This window comes from Pteropus medius, unplaced genomic scaffold (assembly GCF_902729225.1).
Source record: "Pteropus medius unplaced genomic scaffold, Ma_sr-lr_union100, whole genome shotgun sequence".
NCBI classification, from domain to species: Eukaryota; Metazoa; Chordata; class Mammalia; order Chiroptera; family Pteropodidae; genus Pteropus; species Pteropus medius.
The window spans coordinates 25665281-25690821 of record NW_024342467.1 but is presented as its reverse complement, the minus strand read 5'-3'; the positions used below and the strand labels follow the sequence as shown (position 1 = coordinate 25690821).

The window sequence follows — 25541 nt, the reverse complement described above, 5'->3', positions numbered from 1 at the left end:
GTGACCAGGTGACGGGGTCCCGGGCCTAGCCGGCAGGGCTGGCTTTCCTCTGAGGAGCAGTGTCCCGTCAGCGGGCCAATGCCAGCAGAGGCCGTGGGGCGCGTGTTTCTGCCCCGGCATCCCGGACCCTCAGAGCTACTCCCCCCGTCGCAGCCCGTGCCCCCCACTCCCCAGAGCAGCACTGGCCCCAGCTTCCCCGTCTGTCTGTGGGATGTCAGGGTTACCTGTTCCGCGTCTCCCCTCCTCCGGCCCTCACCGTCCTGACACCCGACCCAGTTCCCACCGCAAGACCCCCGGGCGGCCCTCGTCCCCGCTCCCAGAGGCCCCTGGAGCCGGCCCGCCAGGCACCGCCGCCGAGAGCCCCCTGCCCGCTTCTCAGCGGGACGTCCTGCTGGGAGCTCAGACCCTGCGTCACTCCCCCTGCCCAGCTCCCCCCACGGCGGATGCCACCTCGTCCCCGAGGACGAGGACCTTGGCCGCCGGGCGGGGTGGCGTTGGTGGCGTCCCTCTCGGCCCTCCCGGCTGCGGGCTCCTGCGGCCACGCGTTCTCCCGAGACAGCTTCCTCGTGACTCCCAGCCTCACACGCACTGGGCCGTGTCTGAAACACAAGTCATTCCCCGAGTGACACGCAGCGGGCTCGTTGGCCGCTGGGACCGCAGGGTTTGCGCGGGTCGGGTCGGCGCGGCCCGCCGAGGTCAGGGGAGCAGAGTCCCCGCCAGGAGCTCTGTCACAGTCCTGTGCTCACCCAGCTTGCAGACCGTGCGGGCGTCCGGTGGCCGCGGGTGCACAGGCAGGAGAGAGAGCACAGGCTTCGGAGCCCCGTGATCTTGGGTTCGAGTTCCTGCCCCAGGGCCCAGGCCCCAGCAGGTGACCTGGGCAGGCCAGGTGACCTCTCGGGTCCTTAGTTCCCTCATCCGTGAAGTGAGGCCTTGTTCCGTCCCAGGGCTGCCTCAGAGAGACAGGAGCTGGTGGCAGAACGCACCCCACGCGGCAGCTGACGTCCAGGCCTGCCCGCAGGCACAGGCGGTGGGACGGGGCGGGAGCTCTGTCCTTCCCCGCGCTTCCCCGTAAGCGATGACGCTCAATCAGAAAACTCAGGCCAGGCGGGGAAGGGAGGGCGGAACCTCCCTGAGTTCAAAGAAATGTCGCCAGTTGAAGTACAGGACTTTCTGAGACGGTCTAATCCCAGGAAACAGCCGGCAGCTACTAGGAACCAAGCGTGGTATTTGAAGGTCCTTCCCAGGAGACATGAGACTCCGCAGAGGTGCGGGAACCCCGAGGCTGCTGAGTAATGGGTCATGCCAACGACTGCGGGGTGCGGCGGGCGAGGGGTGCCTCTGCGCTGCCCCCCTCCCCTAGGCAGACAGAGACGCGAGCCAGCGGGCACGGTTCTGACGTCACAGCCGGGACTCGAGGGGCAGGGGGGGACACAGGACCCCCAAATCCCCGGTGCTCAGAGGTGGGGTTCAGCCCTTCCTTCCATAGATCTGCCTCCATCGCCCCAGCCGGCCGACATGGGCTCCTGGCAGTGTCCAGTGCTCAGCGTGGGGGAAATGGCGTGAGCTTAGCATCTGTCAAGCCCAGTGCCCTGTGTCCGGGGGAGGGACAGGGGCGGGGGGCAGGGTGTCAAGAGCTGCTTCAGAGAAGAGCTGTGCCGTGCACTGTCCCGGGAGTCAGACCTCGGCGCGGCCACAGCGCCCGCCTCTGCCTCCCGCAGGCTGGGTGAGTTTGTCGTCGGGAGTAGGGTTACGTCAGAGCCACAATTCCTCACCCACAAACCTCTGAGGGCTGCGCCCCAGTTAAGACAGGGAGGGGGACGCACTGCATCGTGTCCTGACTCCTGGCACCTGTCTGCCAGCAGGGCTGGGCTAGGAATGGGCCTGGGGCGATGCTCAGGGCCCCGGGGACCACTGTCATCTGTCCGCATCGCTGTCCTTTGAATGCGGAAGTCACCATGAGCAGAGGGCTCCATGTTTTGGGGCTGCCTTTGTAAGTCCTTTCATGGGAAGAGCAGGCTTTGTGCGCCATTTGCACAGGCTCACACACGCACACGTGTGCACACGTGTGCCCTGGTTCACAGGCCAGATGCATCCGCCCACCAGCGTGCTTCTGTCCCAGCCGTGGCCCTAGCCCCAGCCCCGTGTCCACCCACAGCCTGCGTGGCCACAGGCAGCCGCTTTCCTACCCGGATCCCCTGGCTGGCCACCTGAGGAACATGACACTTCCCTCAAGACAGGGAGCTGTGCTGTGGGCTCAGGGGCGAGGGACCGTGTGTTGTGAGCTCAGGGACTTGGCACTGTGGGCTGAGGGATGAGGGACAGTGGGCCGTGGGCTCAGGGACGTGGGACAGTGGGCTGTGGGCTCAGGATCTGGGACAGGGCGCCGCAATTCAGGGATCGGACAGTGGGCCGGCCCAGGGACGGGACAGGGGCAACCGTGGGCCTAGGGATCGGGACGCGGGCCGCGGGCTCAGGATCGGGGACAGGGTCATGGGCTCAGGGATCGGGACAGGGCCGGGCCCAGGGACGGGACAGGCGCGGTGGGCTCAGGACGCGGGACAGGGCGCGAAAAATTCAGGACGTGGACAGCAACCGCGGGCCTGGATCGGGACAGGCCAGCCGCGGGGCTCAGGATCGGAGACAGGGCCAAGGCCTCAAACGGGACAGGGCCACCGGGCCTGGGACGTGGGACAGGGCGCCGCGGGCTCCTGGGGACGGGGACAGGCCGGGCTCAGACGTGGGACAGGGCCGGGGCTCGGGGACGTGGGACAGGGCGCCGTGGGCTCGGGGACGTGGGACCATGCTGCAGCAGCTGTTGCTCTCCCTTTGCTGAGTCACTGTTTGCCTGGAATTCTGGCAGGGACCCTGCCAGCCTGCGGAAGGGAGGGCCAGCCGGGGACCCACCCTCGGTGTGTCCTGGGGGAGATTACTTTATCTCCAGGCTCCTTGAAGCTGGGCTGGGCTCCTGGAATTTCTGGGGCTCGACACCGAGCCATCTCCACACACAGGAGGGACCGGCCCGGAGTGTTTGCTGACCCCGAAGGGCGCTGGGAGCACTGGACTTCTGGAGGGGGCGACAGGGCCGGGTTTGCAGCCCCAGCCCTGCCTCTGTGCAGTGTCCTATCCTGTGCTCCCTCTGGGTGTCACGGCCACCGCACTGCAGGAGGTGGGGCAGCCTGACAGTCTGTCACAGTGTGTCCTTGCGGCCTCAGAGCTGCCTCTGCCACGCTCCCTTTTACACGGGCACCGACGGCTCGCCCTGTCGCCTCAGTGACAATGCGCCTGCAGGAGAGTCATGTGCCGACACATGAACGCTGAGCACCTGCTGGAGCAGGGGCCTGGCTTTGTGGCCCCCGCGGCGGACGCTCAGGCAGCGGGCAAGCTGGCTGGCCCCACGCCCCTCCCCCGGCCACCGTCGTCACGGGCTGGTGTCCCCTTGTCCTGGCAGGGCCTGCACATGGCAGGGTGGCCCTCCCCACACACTGCTGGCCGCAGAGGTACCTGTGCGGCCACCGCCCCACGCCCCTCATCGTGTGCAGCCTGACGCCTCGCGTGGTCCAGCACAAATGTTTCTTGTTGGAATGAGAACCGGAACGGAAAAACGGGGTGAAACGCGATTTTCCCTCATGCCCAGGACCTCACGCTCTGGTGGCGTCCCCGGCCTTGTCGCTCCAGCCTGCAGAGGCCCCTTCCTTCTCTCTTCTTAAAGCTCGAGCTAAACCGTCTCACTCTGTGTTCATTTCTCCATTTTCTTCTCTTTGAGATTTTCTTTAGATTGTAGGAGTTGGAGGTGAATTTTAGAAATTTCATCTTGATACATCTGTGTGCGTCCCGTCTTTAGAATAGAGTTTTTACCAAAAAAAAAAAAAAAAAGTAAATAAAAAACAAGCAGGACAGAACATGCAGAAATGTCCCTAAACCTATCCTTTAACTGATTGGATGTTTCCCCCTGAAACTGTGGAACCCCGTCCCGGGTGGAGAGAGCCGCCGAAGGCCCCGAGCCGACGGAAGCGGTCCCAGCCTGCGCGCTGGAGCGTGATGTGCTCCTCCGTCCGGCTCCCCTGCTGAACTTCGGGTTCACCGGGGCCTATCTCATCTTACTTAGTTCCATGCGGAAAGTTTTAATCGAGTCAGTGAAACGTGAACGAAAGTGGCCACCTCCTCAGCTGCGCCAGGCGCAGAGGGGTCAGGGACTGGTTTTGCCCTGAGGTGGCCACTTTTGTACGTGGTCCACTCTGAAGGCACAGGGGACAGCTGTCATCTGGCCGTGGACGTAACAGAGCGCCTGTGACCTGTCCCAGGCGGCGAATGAGGACACTGAGGCTCAGCGTGGTTGGCACTTGAGCCCACCGCGGAGCTGGCCGGGGGGGGGGGGGGGGGTGGAGGTCACCGGCAGCCGCCCCACCTCCCGCTCCCCAGGGGTTCCCGAGGAGAGCCCGCAGGGGCCGGAGCAGCCGCGGGCGAGGCGGTTTCTGAGCCTTGCCAGCTGAGCAGGGGCGGATGCGGCTGGGGAGGGGACAGCCTGTGCCTGTGCAGAAGGCAGATGGGCCCTGGAGGCGTGTCGTGAGGAGCAGGGCGGGGCTGACCGCTGCGAGATGAGGCTCGCGGCCATACTACTGGGCTCTGTATCTGCCCATCAGGCTTTAAACTGGCCTGTATTTCAGCTTCCTCTTCTGTAGGTCAAGAGCCACAGTGCCTTCTGGGGCGAGCCGGCAGGACATGTTATCTAGCGTCCCCTTCCCCAGATAAAACCCAGAGCCCTCACTTAGGGGGGTGCTTTAACGACCAATATCTGCCCCAGAAATGGCACGTAAGGAAGAATTTCAAGAGGACCTGGATCTAGCACCTTTTGGGGACACAGCGGGTCGTCCAGCGGGAGCCCGGCCCTGAGTTTTGGCTCCGTGCGGGGTGCTGGACCTTCCGTCTGCTTTTCGCCACTGTCTCAGGTGGGGACCCTCTCGCTAGTGCAGTGTCAGAGCTGGGACACCAGTGCGCGAAACGCACCGCGGAGGCCGCCGCAAACCACTCTCGCACGGGTTAAGAGAAAAAGATCTGATGGTCGCCAAGAAGCCAACATGATTTAAAGAACTGCAGAAGAGTCAAATGCCACCGTATTTCTGAATTCTCCTAAATGCAAAGATGAGTGTGCTTTCTCCCAGAAAGGATCAGGGGCCTTTGACTCGAACGTGGAATAAACTTCCTCCCCGCTGTATGAAAATCTCGAGTATGTTTTCACGTCCCCTCAGGTGACAACGGCAGGAGACATTCCCATGCACTACTAAACGCTAACGCGGAAGTGTGGTTGGCGGGCAGGTTTTTTTTTTTTCCAGAACATTCATTGATTTGGCAATCCGAATAGGACTCGGAATCTGAGGCATTAACAGCATTGGAGATGAAAATGTTAGCAACAATTTAGGGAGCACAAATTCCTGCCAAATGATCCCAATTTGCTCTTGATAAGAAGAATCGATTTCGTGAAATTTGGAAAAAAGATACATCGACTCTTTTACCGCACCCTCTTATGAAACAGTGGCCTAAAAAGCTGGCTGGAATTTGCTGAAGTCACGAAGGCGAGGCTGAGTCACTCATGGAGTGACCGGGTCCCTGCCCGCTCAGTGACGGCCGCCAGGACCGGCACGAGGCTCTGCTTCGCAGGACAGCCGTGTGGGCCGTGCTGCTGGTAAATGCGCATGGCTCCCACATGTGCTGAGTGTGCGCGTGTGTGCACACATGTGGGGCTGCAGGAACGACACTCTCTCCAGCATGACGACAGAGAACACAGCTTCCCGCAGGCCGTCTGCACAGGGGGGGACGTGTGTTCGCCAGCCAGCTCTAACCGGTCAGCCGGCCATGACATCGGGTTTACATATTTACGTGCCAGCTGCCGGAGGACAGAACACAGAGCCGCCTCAGAGCCCCGGTGTCCTCCCTGTAAGTGGGCGAAGGCTCCTGCTCCGTAGGCCCGTGGGAGGAGGAAGGCGGTTTCTGCAAAGGGCCTTAGGCGTGCCTGGTGTTTGCAGAGCTGCTGGTGACTGCCTTGCACAGGTGCTGGAGTGACCGGAAGGGAAGAGGGAAGGACAGGACAGGACAAGGTGAGCTGTCACATGCCCCTTTGTCCCCAGGCAGTGACGCGCCCCCCTTTTTCTGAGCTTGGACGCTGACGTGTGCACGAGCGCCCATCAGCTCAGCCTGGCCCTCCTGTGCAGAAGCGGATGGCTCTGTGGCCACAGCCACGTTTAGAACTTCCTATAATTTTTAGGGAATCAAAGCTTAAGGGAAAAAATGTCAGAGTTCATCTGACTTACGCTAGGCAACGAGCTGATTCTCTTGAAAAAGGCAAACATCTAATGTCCCGTGACGTATTGTGATGTTACGTACATTACGTGATGCGTTATGGGTGCGGTGGGAAGCGTTATGGGTGCAGTGGGAAGCATTGTGACAAATGATGGGTTAGAGGCTTCGCTTTGACCCCCGAGACCCACACCATCCGCGCTTCCTAACGGGGGCAGGTTTAGATGCGTCACTTGCAGCTCTAGCCCTGAGCCCCTCTGCACGTCGGTCATGGTGGACGCGGACGCCTCCGCTGCTGTGTCCCCACACGCACACGCGCCACGGCCGTGCAGCCGGAGGGCTGTGTTGGCACTCGACCCTCACACCAGCCACGTCATCCAGTCAGGGAATTTCACATCCTGCGTCGTGACGCCCGCTTTAGAAGCTTGCGTTTACCTTCTCATGCGCCTTCTCCTTCCCCCCATTACCTGAGACACAGCAACCGGGGTTCCAAAAGTCGATGTCAGTGTTTAGACCTCTGTGAAAATGGCCAACCTGCAAAGGCCGCCGGGGTCAGCATGACATTGCCTGCTGACTGTGGGCCCTCGCGCGCACGGCCACCCAGGCAGACCCGCTGGCGACAGCTCCGTTTGACCGGACACGCGCTAAGGCCTTCTCCGTTAGATGTGGGTGTCCAGGGACCGGTAGAAGCAGAGGAGGGCTGAGCGTTTGTTGGGACGTGACGGAGCCGGTCGGTTCAAGCAACAGCTCGGGAAGTGCCTCCCAAGCCACGTTTGCCCATTACGCTCATCGTCCCGGGATCGTAACAGGTTTTTCACTGGTGATGGGGGGGGTGGAGGGGGCGGGTCTGAGGTCAATGTTTGGAAAACTGGGGCTTGAGCCCAGTGCGACAGGACACCGCGTCCTCGCCCCACCCGACCCGAGGCTCATCCGTCCAGTTTCGGTTAGGAGCCACGCCGTGCACACGGCTGACGCCCACTGGGGTGGCCCCGCGGGACAGAGGACTCCGCGAGCAGGCGCGTGCAGCAGCCCACGTGCGTGTGTGGCAGCCGCCACGTCCTAAGACACGGCATATCCCGGGCAGCCCTCGGAGGTCCGAGATGGCGATGACCTTCATGAGGACAGCTGAGAAGCGATGCCCGCAGGAGCGTGGTGGCTCTCGTCGGGGAAAACGCGAATTTCCCCCGCTCGCTGTGTCGTGTGAACATTTCCTAACTTTCTGTGAACATTTTCTAAGAAAGGGCTGAGTCAGCCCACTCAGGAGCTCACCGCTTTTGTGAAGAGGGCGCTCTGATGCCTGCAGTGTGGACCCGGCTCCACCAGGTCTGCTGGACAGTTTCCCATCCTTCTAGAAGGGTCTAACACACCAGAGGCGGCTCCAAAGCTATGTGTGTGAGCTCCGGCCTCTGGTTCTGAGGACTCACCGTGTCACCTTTTCAGTTGTCACTTTGAGGGCTAACAGTAGCAGATCAGTAGCTAAATAACGGTTTTGAGCAATAATACTTTCTTTTTAAAAATTAATTCTTTCTTGGAAACTCTGACCGTGTCTCTCAATCGGTGTCACAATCCAGCTTTCTCTCTTTTTGCTTCTTTATTGCAGTTGCATATGGGGCTGATGGCTTTAGGGATTTTCATGCAATAATTCCCAACTCTTTCTCTCGTAAGTATACGCTTTGCTTCTAAAACGTGGCGATGTGTGTTCGTTCCGTGTGTGGTTTTCGTGGTGTGAACATCGCGAGTGCATGCGTTTCCATCACCCCCCTCCACGCGTGGCAGAATGAGATAAATATTGACCATTCTGTCCATTGAACAGCTGCCGTCGGGGCCACCTCTTAAGGCACACCGTGACACTCCAGGCTGCTGGCAGAGGCACTGCAGAGCACACAGCCTTCGCAGGGGCCGTGGAGCGCAGCGAGGGCAGACGCGGCACTGGCGTTGCTGGGTCGTTACCCGCCCAGCCTGCTGGCCAGTCTCGATTTGAATGTGCAGCTGTCCCCTTTTTCCTGAGTAGACGATGAAATGGCCAGAGTTTGCGTCGCCGTCAAACAACTCGGCATGTTTTCGAGACGATTTTTCCAGTTTTGTAGGGCAGGAGAAAGCCACACGCCTTCCCCCTGCTGCTCTGAAGTATTAATTTCAGAACCGAGATGTGTCACAGGGCCTCAGGCCATTAGTGTGCTCTCTAGCTGTCACATGGCATCAGGGCACAGGGCACGCTCGCTAATACTGCGGCAGGAGAGACGCAGCCTCTGCCCTAGAAGGTGTCAGGAACAGGCAAAGTTGGGCTTCTGATGTCCTGGTCATTGAAAACTCTGGGCTCTGAAGCACGGAGCGGTGCCAACCCTAGTAGCCCCTTTCCTCCCAAGCTGGACGGCCCAGTGCATGAGGTCATGGGGACCTTCCTCGCCCTAACCTTCCTTCCTGTCGTTCAGCTGTCAAACACCAGCTCGGTGTGTACTCCTGTGCATACGTGTGTGTCTATGTAAATGTTTATCTGTGTGTGTGTGTGTGTGTGTGTACATGTGCTGACACGACTTCATAAAGCACTAGGGTACTAGGGCCGGGGACGAGTCGTAACTTCGAGGTGAACTGTCACATTGTTGAAATGTCAAGGAGTCAGATGCACCTCAGTCGGGGCACAGCCTAGGACGTGTTTCCGCTGAACCCGGGGAAGTTGAGCTGCGCGTGCGGCGTGGGAGCAGATCCTGCGACCCTTTGCTGCGTACGGCCGGCCGCATGTGAGGAGGTTGAGGCTGGAGTGTTCGCGGGACGTTGGCTGTGATCGACGCCCCGCCGCCTGCACACGCGGGCTCCCGAGGCGTTGCTCTCTCCTCCTCCTCCTCCTCCCCCGTGTACCCAGGTTGTCAACGTCCCCCAGGTACAATGTCCACCGGGATGGCGTCCCCGCCAATCAGCAACCCAGCTGTCCTGGGCCACCATCCCCACCTAGTGGCTGTGGAGGGGAATGTCCTCCTCGCCCCGCACCACCGTCCCTTCTGAAGAATTGGAAACATGAGTCATGGGACCCTGTCTACCTTCTCGCCCAGATTCCCGTCCCTTGTGGCCTGAGGAAATGTAATGTGCCCGGGCCGGTTCCCCTTTCTACGCTTCCTCTTTCCCCTCTTCTTGACAGCATTCCATTTAAAGGCCTAAAACATCGAATAAGACAAAAATATTCCCAGGCATGCATCTTGGCAGAAAGAAAAACCCCTACGTTCAAAATGGCATGAGTCATGACAGATGCTTTTAGCCACCTTTAAAATGCTGAAAAGGGTTCATAAGCCTCTTTTTGAGGAAGGAAACACCGACATATCGCCTCTTCGTCTCAAATTTTCATTGAACTGAAATACTTCATTCAAGATATAGTTTAAGTATTTTTATTCCTTTTGATTTTTACTGGCTACTCCTCAGTGTTGCCGGAATATTTCTTCGATTTTTTTTTTTTTTTTAAATTTAAAATAGTGAGCATTTCAAACTTTCGTGGCCTAAACTGATACTACAGTGGTGATTTCAGAATATCTTTTCTATGGAAAAAAGGCAGCCTGACAGTCACACAATTACCTGACCAGTAAACACAGAAACTGCGTTCTCAACGGAAGAGAACACGACCGTCCGTGGAGGGGGGGGCGGGGGGGGGGCCTTGCGCATCGTCCCTCTGCGTGAGGACATTGTGATCGTTCGTGATGGCTCACCCGGCCCGCTGACTCCGAGTCGTCTGGCTTCTCCTAGCCTGCGTGCTCACGCCGACCTACATTCAGGGGCCTGGGGGTCCCTCTTAGGACTGCTGTGGCCTCTAAAATACGTTCCTAATTTTAAGTAGCCCCTGGGAGGGAAAGTAGCTTCGACTCTGGGTCGAAGGTATGCACTCTCGATGTGAGCCGCGCTGACTAAATAATAAAATCAGGTCTCCGGCCGCGCCACCCTGAACAAGCCCGATCCCGTCTGATCTCGGAAGCTAAGCAGGGTCGGGCCTGGTGAGTACTTGGATGGGAGACCACCTAGGAAGACTGGGTGCTATAGGTGTAAAATATAAAAAAATAAGGGATCGTAAGCTGACAAGGTCCTTGCGACCTGTGAGGTCAACCAAGGGTTGCCTCGCCTAAAAAAAAAATAAAATAATAAATTGGGCCCCTGCCAGTCGGGGGGCGGAGGGGGGGTGCAGGACCCAGAGCAGGTCCGGCATGAGGACGCTCTCAGGTCCCAGCCAGACATGCTCCATGTTTAATCAGCGTGGGTCAGCGCCTTCCCCAGGTCCGTGTGCCTCTAAGTGGAGGCGGACGTGGAGTTGCACAATAGCTCTGAGTGAGGTCCCTCCGTTCGAGGAGAGTGAACCATTTCATGGAAATGATGCAGGTCACGGAGACAGCCCCGGAGGCCACTGGGCCGCAGGGCGCTCCGAGCCCTGGTCTCCAGGATCCTGTGGGAAGCCCCGTCAAGACCCCCAGCTCCTGGGTTCTCAGGACTCGGGGTGAGGCCGGGATCCGGTGGGGGAGCTCCCGCACTTCTGGGTGCGGCGGGGGCCAAGCCCGTGCCCAGCGAGCTCGTCTCACTTATGTGCCTCTCCACGGACTCTGTGGGCGGCCCTTGGCGGCACGGCGGTCGGGCTGCCTGCGGTACCTCCTGGCGCTGCCCCCTGGTGGCCGTGGCCTGAGGCGAGCTGAGCAAGGGTTCTGTGGCTGAGCCTCTTCCGCTGTAAAGCAGGACAGTCACGGTGCCCCCGCCAGGACCATGCGGGGGCGGGGGGGAGGCGACAGCACAGTGCAGTGTGGTTGCTGTGCATCTGGTCGCAGTGGCACGTGACCCTGCCAGGTCAGGCCCCTCGATGACGTGGCTCTGTCGGGAGTGTGCTTCCGCTCGCCAGGCTTGGTCACTGTCCACGCATCGAAGCCTCACGACGCCCCTGGCAGGCCAGAGCGGCCGTGGAGCCATGTGACCTGCCTGCGGTCTCGGAGTTCATAGCAAGCGGAGCTGGGAGCCTAGAGCAGGAGCTGCATCTGAGTCTGGGCCCAGCCCCCCACATCGAGTGGGGTTCGCCGAGAAGCGAGCATGGCACGTCAGTCACTCGGTCCGTTTTCCTCGGCCTGGAGGGTCCATCGCAGTGCCCCCCCGCCCCCGGCCCTCGTTCCCTGGGTCCAGGATGGACCTGAGAATTTGCTCTTGCGGCAAGTTCCTGGGTGACAGGAAACGCTGGGCCAGGGCCACAGTGGGAGAGCCGATTCCGAGCCCAACCGCAGACGGGGTGGCCTCACTGTCTCCGCTGCTCATTTCCCTCGGCCGCCTATGCACCCGCCCCCGCTGACCCCGGGGCTGTGGGGATGATGGCTGCCAGTGTGACCGCGGCCCCTCTGGTCACGGGGCAGGGGAGGCACCCATCGCCGTCGGTCTGCGTTCCCCAGGGCTGCAAACAGGGAGAAGTACGGATGACCTAAATAATCACCTTGCGTGTGACTTAAAGGGGAGGGTGACACTGGGCAGACGGCGATCGCTGTGGTCGTTGGTACCGGCCCCTCGACCCACGTGCGTCTTCTCTGAGAAGCTGGTCTGCCCCTCACGTCCGCCAGCCCTTCGGCCGTCGGGAGAAATCTACAAAGTCCTGGCTTCATTTCAGCTTTCATGGCCACCACGAAATGAAAAGGAGTTCGAGTGACCCAGGCCCAAAGAAGCAGACAGACGGAAGCCTCCCCGGAACCCTGCAGGAATCTGCAGCCAGAAGCCTGAGGGCGACTCGCTGAGTCCTGTCCCCCAGCCTGTTCATTAATGCACGAAGCCAGGCCAGGCGGCGTGATGAGCAGAAGTCTCTCGGCCTGATGGCCACTCACGGGAGATTCTGCCAGACAAGGCCACAGCCCCGGGGGTTGGGTGACGTGGTCGGTGCTCTCCTCCGGCTGCACGGGGCCCGTCTGGTGGAGAGGGTGCGGGGTGGCCTCCCCTGACCCCGGGGGTGCCACAAGCCTGTCACTGAGCACCTGGTGACCTTAACCTGCTCCGAGCGAGGGCCCCACGTCAGGTGAGGTTTTAGGAACAGCTTCCTCACGCTTTCTCAGACACCGCCACCCGGACCTGCGGAGGGGGAGGGCAGGGGGGCCCCGAAGCCACGCTCCCTGTCAGAGGCCCTCACGTCTGCCGCCCGGGGCTGCTGTCCCCGTGGCGGCCGCTGCCAGGGGCCTCTGTCCCAGAGCTTGCCGCTCCTCCGTGGCCGTCTTTTTGCTGCTGTGCTGCTTTGCCCTGTTCCTGCGATGACACTGAGTGGCCCCCTGTGTTGTGTCTTTCAGCCGGTAATGGTAAAGTAGAGGCTCAGAGTGACGAAGAGAATGGGCGTGCCTGTGACATGAATGGGGAAGCATGTGCCGAGGACTTGCGAGTGCTCGATGCCTCGGGAGAGAAAATGAAGGGTCCCCACAGTGGCCAAGGCAGCAGAGCTTTGTCAGGAGCTGGAGGCATCCGACTTCCTAACGGCAAACTAAAGTGTGATGTCTGTGGGATAATTTGCATCGGCCCCAATGTGCTCATGGTCCACAAGAGAAGCCATACTGGTAAGGCCTGGTCCCTCCGCTAGCCGCCCGGAAACGGTCGGCGGGCACGGCAGGAGGGGCCCATCCTGTCCTAGCTGGTGTCCCGAGGGCGTGTCGGAAGGACCGGCCGAGCTGCAGCGGCCGCGAGTCCTAGCAGGGCGTAGCGTCCTTGTCCCAGGTGACATGGGGAGGACTCCTGAGCATGCAGCGGTCCCCCCGTGAGCTAAGCCGCAAACAGGAAGCGTCAGCAGCCCCACGAGTGGGGCCACAGTGTGCGTCCTCGGACTGCCGGCCCCCGCGCTGCGAGGCGGCACCTGCCGGGCGGCTCACCCCTGAGAAAACAAGGCAAAACGAGGCGAAAGGGTCGACACCCTGAAACGTAGGCTCAGACTTTCCACCGAGAAACCCTGAGCAAAATACACACTTTTTGTGTGTGTATTCACACCAGCGGGGCTCGATTCTCAGAAACGGTGGCGAATGAGGGACAAGCCGCAGGGCACCGTCTTCAGAAAGTGTTCAGACCGGTCCCCGGACACTCACCCTCCAGATGACACTTTGAACGAGTCTGTGGGTTGCCCCTAGTTTTCATCTCAAAACTGGCGAAGCATTTAATACTCAGACCTCTCTCCATCAGAGGCTTTGGAAGGGTCAGAGATCATAGGGTCCTGGGTCCAAAACTGAAGGCGGGGGGCAGCGTAGCGCCGGTTGGGTGTGCCCGAGCTCCCGAGATGCAGTCGCAGTGGGGACGTTGGGGGTCGTGTCACAGGTCTGCCTCTCCCCTGTCCCCAGGACTAGGTCCTGGGGACTGACCGGTCACACGCTTTCCCACCAGAACTGTCTAGACACCATTGACGATGCCAGAGACTCTGCAAGATACAGAATCACTGAGACGCGTCTTCCCCGCGTGCGCAGGGACTAATCTGCCATAAACGTGGGCAGAACACAACACGCTCATTACGCTAGTGGCCACTGACCGTCTGAACGTAAAACGTAGACACCCTGAGCCCCAGCCACCTAGGGGGTGGCACCATTAGGCCCTCGTCACCAGTATCTGCCACCACAGCCCCCTGGAGGAAGCACACACCACGCAGGTGGACAGTGAGCTGTAGACACGGCGCCTGGCAGTCTGAGGTGGGGTCCAGCAGACCTAGCACCACCAGCGGGGAAGCGGGCTTTCCGAAAATTCATTGAGCGACAAAAGCTGCGTTGTCAGGAAGGGCAGGTCCTGTGCAGCCGTAATTATTCTGTCCGCCTAGGGCTGTTTCTGCACCTCCGTCTCCCATTTGTAATACGTCGAGAAAACTGAAATATGCTCCTTCTCAGTCAGCCTTCATTTTCAATAAAAATTTAACTTCTGAAATTAAGCAAAAATTTGCTTTTCCTAATAGGCCCCTTAATCCTCAAATCATCCAGTGAAATAGACCCGCCACATCCGGCTGTAAGTAACACACGCGCCGGCGTGTAATGAGGTAGAAATTAACGTGAAGGCAGGTTACCCTGTGACAGACACTCAGCAGAACACACTGGGAAGGTGCTCGCGGGTCCTCGATGGGGAACGCGCCCTCGCAAATGAGCCGCTTTCCTGCTAATCCCGTAAAGCCTGGCGATACGGCAGAAATGCTCTCAAATAAATATTCGATAAACGAATCGAATTCTGGCATATGGAGTCGCCAAAATATAATGACTGCCTGCCCTGATAAAACACATAATTGCATTTAATGAACAAGCCTGCCAAGTACAGATATGCAGAGTCACCCCGGCTGTTGGCTGCTTACTTCTCCCCGCAAGGAGCCGCTACGTGCCGAGTCCTCTGCTCACAGAGCAAGGAATTCCAGATAGGGACAGACCTGTGGCTCCTGCCTTGACTTTTATTCCCCCCCAAAAAAAGCTGACACTTAGAACTCGTGGACTGTCCGTATCATGCATTTCCACCCGCACGAGGCGGGCAGGGCCACAGGTAGATGCAGAATGATGTCAGCCAAGTGAGGTTCGAAGAGCTAGGTGAGCTAAGCACCCACCGCACCCCAAATTCTCTCAGTTTCAAACATTTCTAGAGCAGTGCTTCTCAACCTTCAGGGGGACCTGTGACAATGCAGACTTCCACTCAGACTCCAGAGGATGCTGGGGACGCCCGGCACGCACGGGGAGCCGGCAGGACGTGCCGGCGCTGAGCGGACAGTCACCACGCCGCATGGGGGGCTCCTTGTGCGGCAGCCGAGGTACCGGCTGACGTCCCCCACGCAGCCACACTGGCCCCTGCCCGTCAGCGAGGGGGCCGGGCAGGCCGGCACCCTTCCTGGGCTCAGTGCCTCTGCCCGTGTCCCCTCGGTGATGGGCCACTGGTGCCCGTGCCCGACAGTTTACAGATGCCACCACTTCACTGCCCTAGTTGTGTTGCCCAGTTTTACCTTTTTTTTTTTTCTTAATGCGAGTGTCGGAGTGACGCTTTCCTGCTGGCATCTCCGGGTTCCTGTGAGACTGGGAGGCAGGTGGCAGAGAGGAGCAGGTGACGTGCCATGCAGACGTGCAGTGTCGTTATTCTGAACGACAGCATTTTTAACAATAGAGGGCGAGAACAGTGCCTGAACCGCGAGTCCTCTGCGCAGGCCGCACCCACTCTGCCACCGCTGCGAGGTGCCCAGGCGCGGGCCTCGCCAACTCAGCGTGGACCTGCAGTGCTGCTCCGAGGCTCGGTCCAGGCGGCCCAACCCAGTCCCCACGGTTCAGATACATGTTTTCAACCTGCCGTCTGATGCGCCCGCAGGAGTTACAGTGCGCGGGCGCCCAGGAAGACTTTCTTTTTACCCAGCTAAGACACTCAGCGGGGCTGAGACATTGCAACAGAGCCCCTGAAATGACAGGTCTATGGTGTCACTGGGATTAAACACTTAATTTCCAATTAATGATATTATAGTCCTCATCCCAGGTAAAGGAAAGGGACCAACCCTGGAGAAACCTGGTTTTAGCTACGATAGTGAGCTGTGACACCACAGGTGGCCAGTGACAGACGTTGGCCAAAGGACCAACGCGTGGGCCATGTTCGGTCGTCCAGCTCCGGGGCCTGGCCCCTTCCCTGGTAACACCTGCGGAGGGGACTGCTCTGTGTTGTCACTTCAGGGGACACTGTCCTCCGCGTCCCATGCCTGGTGCTACACAGTCATGTCAGCTTCGACAATCAGAAACAAGTAGGTTTCTGGGAAGCAGGGGCGAGGCGCCCGACGCAGCAGGACGCACGGGGACCAGTGACTCAAACGAGAAGACAGATCTCACTCTTGAAGAAACGGCCGCCTTTGTCTCCTTCCTGTCCTGTTCCGAGAAAGGGGACGAGGCTCGAAGGGTCTGGCCTTTCTGTCTGTGCTGCCTGACTGCTCCCGCAGACTCGCCGGCTCAGCCGCAGGCCCCCGCCAGGGTCCCCTCCAGCCCTTAGGCCTCCGGAGCAGCACGGTGGCCCCCACACACTGTTACCTGGGGGCCCCTTCCTTCAGGCTCGCCATTAGCATTTTTACGGCCTTTGCATCCCCCGTGGCCTGAGGGTCCAGCCTGGCATAGCGAGAGGCGTGGCTGGAGGCACACTCTGTGTCACCCCGCGGGTCCCCCTGCACACAGGGATCGTCCCACCCGCTTTGTCCTCTACTCTGGAGCTAGACACCCACATTCACGCCTGGGTGGGCGAGAAGGCCCAGAGTGTTGGCAGTAGACAGCTGAGCCATCTCTCTCTGTGGGACACCCCTCGGGTGGCCTGGCCACCAGCCATCGTAATCTCCACGTGGGCTTGAAACTTGGAGGGTTAGTTGGTTGGTTGGTTGGTTAGTTAGTTTTACCATCACCTTCCCACCCGCTTGACTAAAGCGTTTCTCTGCTCGGCCAAGCCCACCCCAGGCGCGGATCTGGGAGAACACACCAGACGTGTCCTGGTCAGCATCGGTCCCTGCAGCGGGTCGGGAACTGAATAGCACTGTAAATCGATGCCAGTGTTTACAGCGGCTCCGCATCCCGCCCGCTTACGCACGCGAAGGACGGCCATCACGAAGTCCGAGCACCCGCACTTTGCACCGACGCCGGCTTTGGCGGGGCCAGAGATGCTGCTGCTTAGTCACTTTTCCTAAGTGCTGTCTCGTCTGCCAAAGCCACGTTAACCCTGTGGGACGATTGCTAAGTCATACATTTTAACACGTTCTTTTATCCTAAGGAAAAATCGTCCCCAGCAAGCGTGTTTTCAGGGCATCTCAGCACAGGCACTGTGGTCCCATGAGCCTCCTCTGAAAAGCATCGTCCACATTCCCTTCAGCGAGGCGAGCGTGTCCCTGCTCTCAGCGAGCTAAGCGGAGGGCTCACTGGTTTCGATCCCACGCCCCGCGATGGCTCCACGGCGCACGTCTTTGCCACGAGTGCCCGTGGAGCCCTTTGCCGGGCACGGAGCACGGGGATAGGCACGCGCGCTGCCCCCGCAGCGGAGGCTGCTACGCGCCCCTTGTCTCCACTGTCGCCCGGCCCCCGAGGGTCTTCCCCACGGCTCGACCGCATCTCTGAGATCGCTCGTCTGCCGGGGACTGGAGGAGGCGGCATGAGGCTGGAGGGTCCGTGAGGGGCGCGCAAAGCCAGGGCCCCGTGCTCCGCCCGGCCCCCCGCCCCCGGCCCCCGGCCCCCGGCCCCGGCCCCGGCCGCGCCGTGCCGCTGGCTTCTGTTTGCTTCTCGTCTCGTTTTCTGCAGCCCCGCTCCTCTCACTCCCTCCGTCTGTCTCTTCCCTGACTTGCCCGCGTAGGGACAGACAGGTAATGGCGAAGAAATTGAAAGGGAAAGTACAGGGAAAATGTAAATGAAAAGAAGTTATTATAACCGTTATAATGAAGTGCCTTTCATTTAAATATAAGAATGTAACGCTGAAATGAACTTGTGATCCTGAAATGCATTTTTAATGAGTTTCCTTTTTATTTTGCTGCTTCAGTGGCATATTTTAAAGACCCTTTGAAAAAAGCCACATTAAAAACCCCAGCAAATGCCACAACACGCAAAATTGGATATTGGTTTATTCCAAAACTGCTGGTCAGGAAGAGTGCTTCTCCATCACAGGATGCTGCAGTCACTTTATTTAAATGAGTTCGAATTTGCATTGTGATGTGCCATTCTGATTTAGGGGAAAAAAATTAGATTTTCAGATCAAATTGACCCAACCAGTGAAGCGTTAAGGAGTTGGCAGGTTTCGTCTGAAAGCCCCGTGTCCCATCAAACCTGCAGCCGGTGGAAGTCACCGCCGTGGGAAGCGGTGTCCCCGCCGCCCGCCCGGCCGCCCGCCCCGCCGCTCTGACCGGCCCCCTGTCTTCCTCCCAGGGGAGCGGCCCTTCCAGTGTGGCCAGTGCGGGGCCTCCTTCACACAGAAGGGCAACCTGCTGCGACACATCAAGTTACACTCGGGGGAGAAGCCCTTCAAGTGCCACCTCTGCAACTACGCCTGTCGCCGGAGGGACGCCCTCACGGGCCACCTGCGCACACACTCCGGTAGGTCCTCTGGGCACAGGCCGGGGCTCGGGGGCGCCACCTGCGCACACACTCCGGTAGGTCCTCTGGGCACAGGCCGGGGCTCGGGGGCGTGGAGCCCGCCCCGTGCTGCGCGAGGGCCCCGTCGGTGGCCGGGTCCCGGGGCACAGCCCTCCTCCATGGCTGTGGCGGCATCGGTGTCCCCCTCACGCTCGGTGACGTCCCAGTGGCCAGAGGAAGGGGGTGGGGAAGCCTGACACACTCAGACTCCACCGCAGGTGGAGGATTCCAGAAGAGCCCTCTTCACCCCGTTTTGTCAGGTAAGTGGGTCTTTTTAGAGGATCTTCCGGCTGCGCGTCCACGGGGCGTCCGGCCGATGCTCCCGTGAGCGCCCAGCCACACTTTCTCGCGCTTTGCTGGTTGTGCAAAGCGTCTCAGTGGCCATCGTGGGGATGTTTCTGTGCGAAGGCGACAGACGAGGTGACTCGGGGCCTGCCGTGACCTGTCCTGATTGGGTGGACGCCTGTCGCCAGAGGGCATGCCGTCCCAACTGGCCCGTCTGTAACTCTCACGCCGGGAGCCGGCCAAGGCCTCAGTAGCAGAAGCCAGTTTGGGGCTCTTGCTGGATTTTAGGGAGCGCACCCCAAATCATCTGGAGCCCCAGCGCGGGCACAGCAAGCACAGATGTCTGCGGTTCTCAGAACACCCCCTCGCGGAAGCACATCTCACCTCTGACTGGATTAGCTGTGCCACCTCCTGAGAAATCTTTCCTGCCACTTCTCGTGACCGAGTGGCCCCATAACCCTGCAGGTCACGAGAGGACAGTGTGGGGCTGCATGGCATGCCATGCGTCCAGCCCACAGGGTGTTCGCCACAGCGCCCTGCGGAGCTGGGGACAGATGACTGCCCCCCCACCCCATCCCCCGCCCTCACAGAGCTCCCCCATCCAGACTGCCCATCCGGTGACCTTCATGAGCAGGGCACTGGGGGAGACAGAAGCCTGCAGACCAGCCCCTCCCAGACGCCCCCAGGCCAGGGACCAGGGACGCTGTGCCTGTGCGAAGGTCTCCTAGGCTCAGGGCGCCTCTTCCCAGATGAGACAAGTACAGCTAACGTCAGCTTCAAGAGGCCTCGGCCTGTGTCCCTTTGTCACCCACGTACTGAGCACCCCAGGCGCCCCTTGCTGCGGTGGAGGAGACAGGTGCAGAGTAGCAAAGCACCGCGCCTTACGAGCTGTGGCACAGCATCCCAGGGGTCAGTGGGAGCACAGGGAGGGGGTGACCTCCACCCCCACAGAGCAAAGCTGCCACCGCCCCATCGGCGTGGGCACCTGCGGAGGCCAGGGGAGGGCTCTGCCGCAGGGGACGGGATGTGGGGCTCTCCCGAAGTGGGATGGTGACCACGAGACAGCGTTTGCAAATGTCCCCACGTGTCGGTAGTGAGTGAGGAGCACGCGTCCTGCCTGGGCAGAGCTGAAGGTGCGTGGGAACTAAGTGACAAGCACGGTCCGTGCAGGCTTCAGATGTGACGATTGTGCGAGCTGCGTACGGTGCCTGACAGGCCACGGAGGACCGAGAAACTGCGCAGACGTCATTGATGAGGCGTCAGTGCAGTTGACAGTGACTCTGCGTGGGGGCAGCAGGGAGTAGAGCCCACCCTGGGGGCCGAAGGCGCAGGCTCCTCTGCTCTGCACCAGCCACATCGGCGGCACCCTGGTTTGCACTGGAAATCTCTCCCGCATGTCGGCACCTAGCCCTGAAGTGACCCTGCTCTCTGTCCTTCTTCTGGAGAGGCCAGGAAAGCATATGCAGGAGCGTTTGGGGTTGCCCTGGCCCCACACCTGCTCGCTTCGTCCGAGGCAGGACACGGGTGGACTTGGGACCATTTGTCCTATAAGAGATCCACCGATGAGCAGCTAAGCAATGCTGTCATAGAAAGCCCTCAACAATGCAGGGCTGCTGGTGACTCTGCCCTCGGAGGGTGCCACCGACACACGGCTCTTGGAAAAACATGATGACTCAGGTTCTACGAGACGATTTTGCTAGAACGAAGTGAAGACTTCGGCTTGTGCCTGCAGACTGAGCCGTGGCCACGGCCCCCTTCATCGTGACACGGCCGCTCCCCAACCCTGCTACAAACCGATCAGCCTCGCCGCTTTCCCCAGTGACTGGCAGTGGCCCGAGGTTCCGCGCTGGTGCTGGAGCTAGAGAACGCGGCGCACACGGATGGCGGGAGGGGCCCGGGTGGTCTGCGGGGGAGGAGGGGGCCCTTCCCTCTTCGCTGCTTTTTTTGCAAGTTGCAAGCTGAGCTAGAGATGTCTGTCTCCAGAATGTCGAGCTCTGCTTCAAGGTATACTTTCACTCTGTTGCCACAGTGAGTGTATTTCTTAGATTCCACAGTTAAAGTCAGTTCTATACTCAGAAAAACAGATGTTCAGACCCAATGCCACAGAGACGTGAATTGACTGAAGTTCTAGGAAAGGACGTTGAGGGGTTATCTATACCCTATAAAATGCACAACATTGTATATTCCAATGCTATTTCCCTAATGTTAGGGACACGACACTTTCTACAGGTAAAGAGCCTTTTCTTCCTCTAGTTAATGACCCAGAAGTCACATTTTGGGTTCTGTTTTAGTCTTTTTAAAACATAGCTTCTGTTCACCTAAGGAAGAGATTTAACCAATACAGGTTTCAGCTAAACCATTTTAGCAAACATTCCTATCTGGATGGTATTGACCTTTATATAATACTTTTAACTATGTGAAATCTAGCAGTATGAAAGAAAGTAGAAAATTATTCTGGTCTTAGGATGGAAATTTATCTTCTTTATATAAGTAATTGAAGATACTCTATCCGTTTCATCTCTTAAAACGCTATCTACCGAATGAAGTGTTTAGAGCCAGGCAGGACGTGAACCTGTGCTAATCTGTTTCCTAAAATACCACTAATAAAGTTCAGGAAGAACCAAGCTCGTTGTATTGAACAGCGCTGCTCAATACAGTAGCCACTGGCCATGCACGGTATTTAAGTTTTAATTTTAATCAACTGAAATTAAACAAAATTAAAACTTCAGTCCTCGGTGACACACATCATAGGTGAAATGCTGAGTAGCCGTAGGCGGCTGGTGGCGGCCATACTGAGCAGGGCAGCGGCCGCCACGTTGGACAGCAGAGAGAGGCGATGCTTGCATCTTCACAGTGGGTTCCGCTGGCGAGGGCTGATCTGGGGCCCACGTCACCCTAAGTTCCCAGGACACGTTTTCCAAGTACCCATTGGAAATAAATGGCTCATTTCGTTAAAGCGCAGTTACCCGCTGGGGCTCCTTAGAGACCTCATCTTGTCCGGCGTGGCGCCCAGGAACGGGCTTCTCCTCGGCTGTTGGGCCTCACGCCGGGGACGCACCGGGGACGCACCGGGGACACGCGGGCCCGGCCCGGCGTCGAGTGGGCAGTCTGACCGCGGAGGCGCGGCCGCGTTCCGCCCAGGCCTCGGGGCCTTGCTCCCGTCCCTGCCAGCGCGTCGTGAGGCTGGCTCGGTCCCCGGTGAAAGCACAGACGCCAGCGAGTCAAGCGGGAGAGAGTTTGGTGGTCAGTGCAGGGGACACATGAAGACGAAACGGGACGACGGGCGTTGGCAGGACGAAGGCGGGCCCTGGGCGCCGGCCCGGTCAGCGGCGGTGATGCCGAGCGCGCCCGGGAGGCTTTGCGCTCTCGGGGGTGGCGTTTTCGGCGTCGTGGGCGCGACTGTCTTGCGAGCGTTTCCCCCACATCGTGAGGCCGGCGCTAACTGGGGCCCTAAACTCGATCTCGATTGTGTTTTCTGCAGTTGGGAAGCCTCACAAATGCGGATATTGTGGCCGGAGCTATAAACAGCGGAGTTCTCTAGAGGAACACAAAGAGCGTTGTCACAACTACCTGCAAAGCATGGGCCTTCCGGGCACCCTGTACCCAGGTAAGTGCTGCCAGCGCCAGGCCTGGCACCTAGGCCCGCACCCAGGCCCTCCACACCGGGGCCCAGGGAGGTTTTGGCCACGGAAGCCGCACGTCCCGTTAGGAGCGCACTGTGCCCAAGCTGTCGTGTCACCCAAGAGTGCGACCTCAGAAACCTTCCCTCCTGCGATCTGGGGACGCAGCGAGATGGGAGCCTTTGGTTTCGGTTTTTCCTTTTGTTTTCGTTTCTGTTTCGGCTTTTTTAACCTGGAGGGTTGATGGCTTCTCTGTTCAGTGACCAAATCAGGGCGTGAGATCTCGTGTGAAAGACAATTTGATGGTGAAGTTGATCGGACGAGCGCTGCCAGGCTGTATTTTCACTCGAGAAAGCAAGTTTGACAGAAAGGGCTGGCAGTTGGCAGCGTGGCGCTGTCACAAGGAGCTGTCACAGGGTGCCAGGGCGGGGCCTTCTCACGCGCTCGGCTGCTTTGTGGGGCGTCGCCACTCCAGGCGGCCACGCACCCCGATCCGAGACTCCGCGGCAGAACAACGTAGAGATGATGCCCAGCGAGGCATGTGGAAGGCACGTCCCTGACTTTATCAGACTGTAGTCTCTCGAGAGCAGACCAGCTGATGCTAACTCTGCTCTGTTAGGATCCCTGGGAACCCCTCATAAACTGGGGGGCTTAAGTCAAAGCTGAGAGTTTACGAAGCCTCCCTCAGCTTTGTGGCGTCAGTGGACGGCTCCTAAAGGAGCTCCGCCTGGAAACCATCGGATTTCCTTTTAAATTTTAAACTTTTACAATTGTCATATGTTTTTTTTATCGTGGTGAAATGAACATAAAGCTTAGGGGCGTGACCGTCGTTGAGTGACGCGTCCGCGGCCCACGTGCGCCCAGGTGCACTCAGGTAGCTCACGGCAGATGCGAGCAGATCGGGGACGGTCAGAGGACGTCCTGACCGTCTGGGCGGCGAGAGGCCGCGGTCCCGACACGTGCTCCGTCCCAGCCGGCTCCCCGCCGGTGTCTGCCCCCTGGCCCTGTCCACGAAGGGTCGTTTCTCTGCCCTTCTATTCTGAGGTCCGGTTCTGGACTGGAACGGGGTTGCCGGCCAGTGCAGGAGGGAAAACCGGATGTTAGGAATGATCGTTAATAATAGTAAGGCAGCAGTTCTCGGGGTGGCCAGGTCGCGAGGTGGGAGACTAAGGGATGAGACGGTGATTCATGCTCCCTTAAAATAAAAGATGGGCACGCACAGAATGTATTTTTCTGCAAAAAAAAAAAAAGCGAATTAATGGATCGCAGAAGTGAGTATTCCCGATACATGTTTAACCGGCCGTTTGTCCACTCAACAAAAACTTGAGGACTTGTCACCTGCAGTGCCTCGCCCTGCGAGCACAGCCCTCGGGTCCCCCTTTCAAACTGGAAGACAAAACACACGAGAGGCGGAGTGTCCGGCCTCCCGCAGGGCCCGCTCGGGGAAGGAGGAAGCCGTGAAGTCTTGGTGGCCGAGGCTGCTCCCTGGGCACCAGCGGCCTGCCCGTCACCCAGACCCGGCTCCCAGCTCCAGTTCTGCATCTCTGTTTGAACGTGACCCCGAGCTCGTCTCTTAGGAGGGATAATTCCTACCTGGCCAACCGGTGGAGGAGGGATGGACGTGACGGCAGGGGACGCAGGTGTGCGTCACGCACTCATCCGAACGGACAAGTTTAGGCCACCCAAGTGTCGACACCTGACTCTCGATTCTCTTCTGCTGGCTGTCAACGTCGACGAGCTCATACGTCACCTATATGTGCATTGAATATTAGACTAATAATATGTGTGTGTTAAATGTTACCCGGTGGTCAGCATCGATTCAGTCCCAGATGTTAATCTATCCCCGTCAGAGATCGAATGACTTGGAGCTCCACAGCCACGCGTCTCTGCGTTCCTGTCTCAGGAGGCGAGGAGCCTTCTCGTGAGCCGGCCGCAGGGACTTGGGAATCTGTAAAACACTTTGACGAACGTCCTCCAAGACGACACCTGGGATTCGAAGGGTGGGCAGCAGGCGGGGGCGGCGTGTCTTTGTCACTTGGTCACTTGGCTTTGCTGTGCCGGGGCGACTGAGCCTGTCCAATCTCGTGTCCTTCCCGCCCCCGAGACCAGCCCGCCAGGCCCAGATGGACGCCCACCAGGCCCTCCCTTCTCCCGGCCGCCCCCAGGTCAGGCTGTTCTTGCGGATTAGGTACAAACGAGGCCTAGCGTGGAGGGTGTAGACGAGATCGATGTTTATGACTCACAGTACCATTTAGTAAGAGGCCTTTTGTCATCTGTTGTAATTCCCTCATGTCTTCACGGAAAGCACCTTTCTCGTGAGCCTCATGTGCACAAATTGCACGAGGTCTTAGAGTGAAACGTGTCCGAGAGCAGAGCAGCCAGGAGCTGTGGGCTGAGCCGTCGCCCCCTGTGACCATCGAGGGCTGGCACCTAGGTGCTGCACACCCCCCACCCCCACCACCCCGGGCCGGCCTGGGGCCCTGCTCAGCGGACAAGGGGGACCCGTAAAGGAAGCGTGTTAGCTCCGTCGGTCCAAAGTACGACCAGCGAGACTGAACTTTACGGGTTTTACGTGCATCCCTCATATAAGTCAGTATCACGTTTGCCCTTTTAATGTGAAACACGCATTTCTAATGTTAAAAATTACATATACCAGCGATAATAAGCGATGGGAAATAAAGTGAATCAAGGAAGACAAAATAATCGGAAATGCCCTCACTGGCAACGTGCCGTACGCAGCGAAGAGAGCTATCGAGCTGCCCCGAGGCAGGAAGCACCGTGCGGAAGGCCGCGGACGGGGCTGCAGCCTCACACGTGTCCCCGGATCCAGGCGCGGTGTCACCCAAAACTGGTCTGTGAATCTCCCCGGGGTTTGGTCACCAGATGTCGTGAGGCATCTTGGAAAAACAAAGAGGGAACTGGCATCTTCTGAATGAAGAGTAATGGCTGGTGCCGTGTTTAAGGCAGCCGCAGTGCGCGACGCCTTGGACAGTAAGCAGACAAGGCCGTCGTAGGAAGGACACGCTTCGCAAAGACCCTGGGACAAGTCCGCCTGCCACACCTGAGGCAGGAGGAAGCATGTGGCGGGGGGTTTAGTGGGCATCCAGAGACAGTGTTGGAGGAACTGCTTATCTATTTGGAAGATAATCAATTTACTTTTTCAGCTCTTTATACGTTAGGATAAATCGCAGGGAGGTAGAAGTTATGTTACCAAAAATCCGAACACAAACACTGGAATACAGGTGAGACCGTGCAGGATACAAAGTTGGCTCTTCAGTGGTGGAAAGAAAGAGACGAC

General features: G+C 58.9%; 1 protein-coding gene and 1 pseudogene across 11 annotated transcripts in view; both read left to right on the top strand.

Moving 5' to 3' along the window:
* The window catches only part of IKZF1 (IKAROS family zinc finger 1), an 84200-nt gene that overhangs the window by 46152 nt on the left and 12507 nt on the right, over nucleotides 1–25541 (top strand). For 8 of the 11 annotated variants that reach the window (XM_039862834.1, XM_039862841.1, XM_039862842.1 and 5 more), the window contains exons 4-7: nucleotides 7892–7951; nucleotides 12564–12824; nucleotides 18132–18299; nucleotides 22105–22230. In XM_039862834.1, the coding sequence (XP_039718768.1) occupies nucleotides 7892–7951; nucleotides 12564–12824; nucleotides 18132–18299; nucleotides 22105–22230 (615 nt within the window). The remainder of the gene's footprint in view (nucleotides 1–7891; nucleotides 7952–12563; nucleotides 12825–18131; nucleotides 18300–22104; nucleotides 22231–25541) is intronic. The other 3 variants (XM_039862844.1, XM_039862843.1, XM_039862835.1) reach the window with 2 other exon arrangements.
* Nucleotides 10196–10314, top strand: LOC120602567 (uncharacterized; annotated as a pseudogene).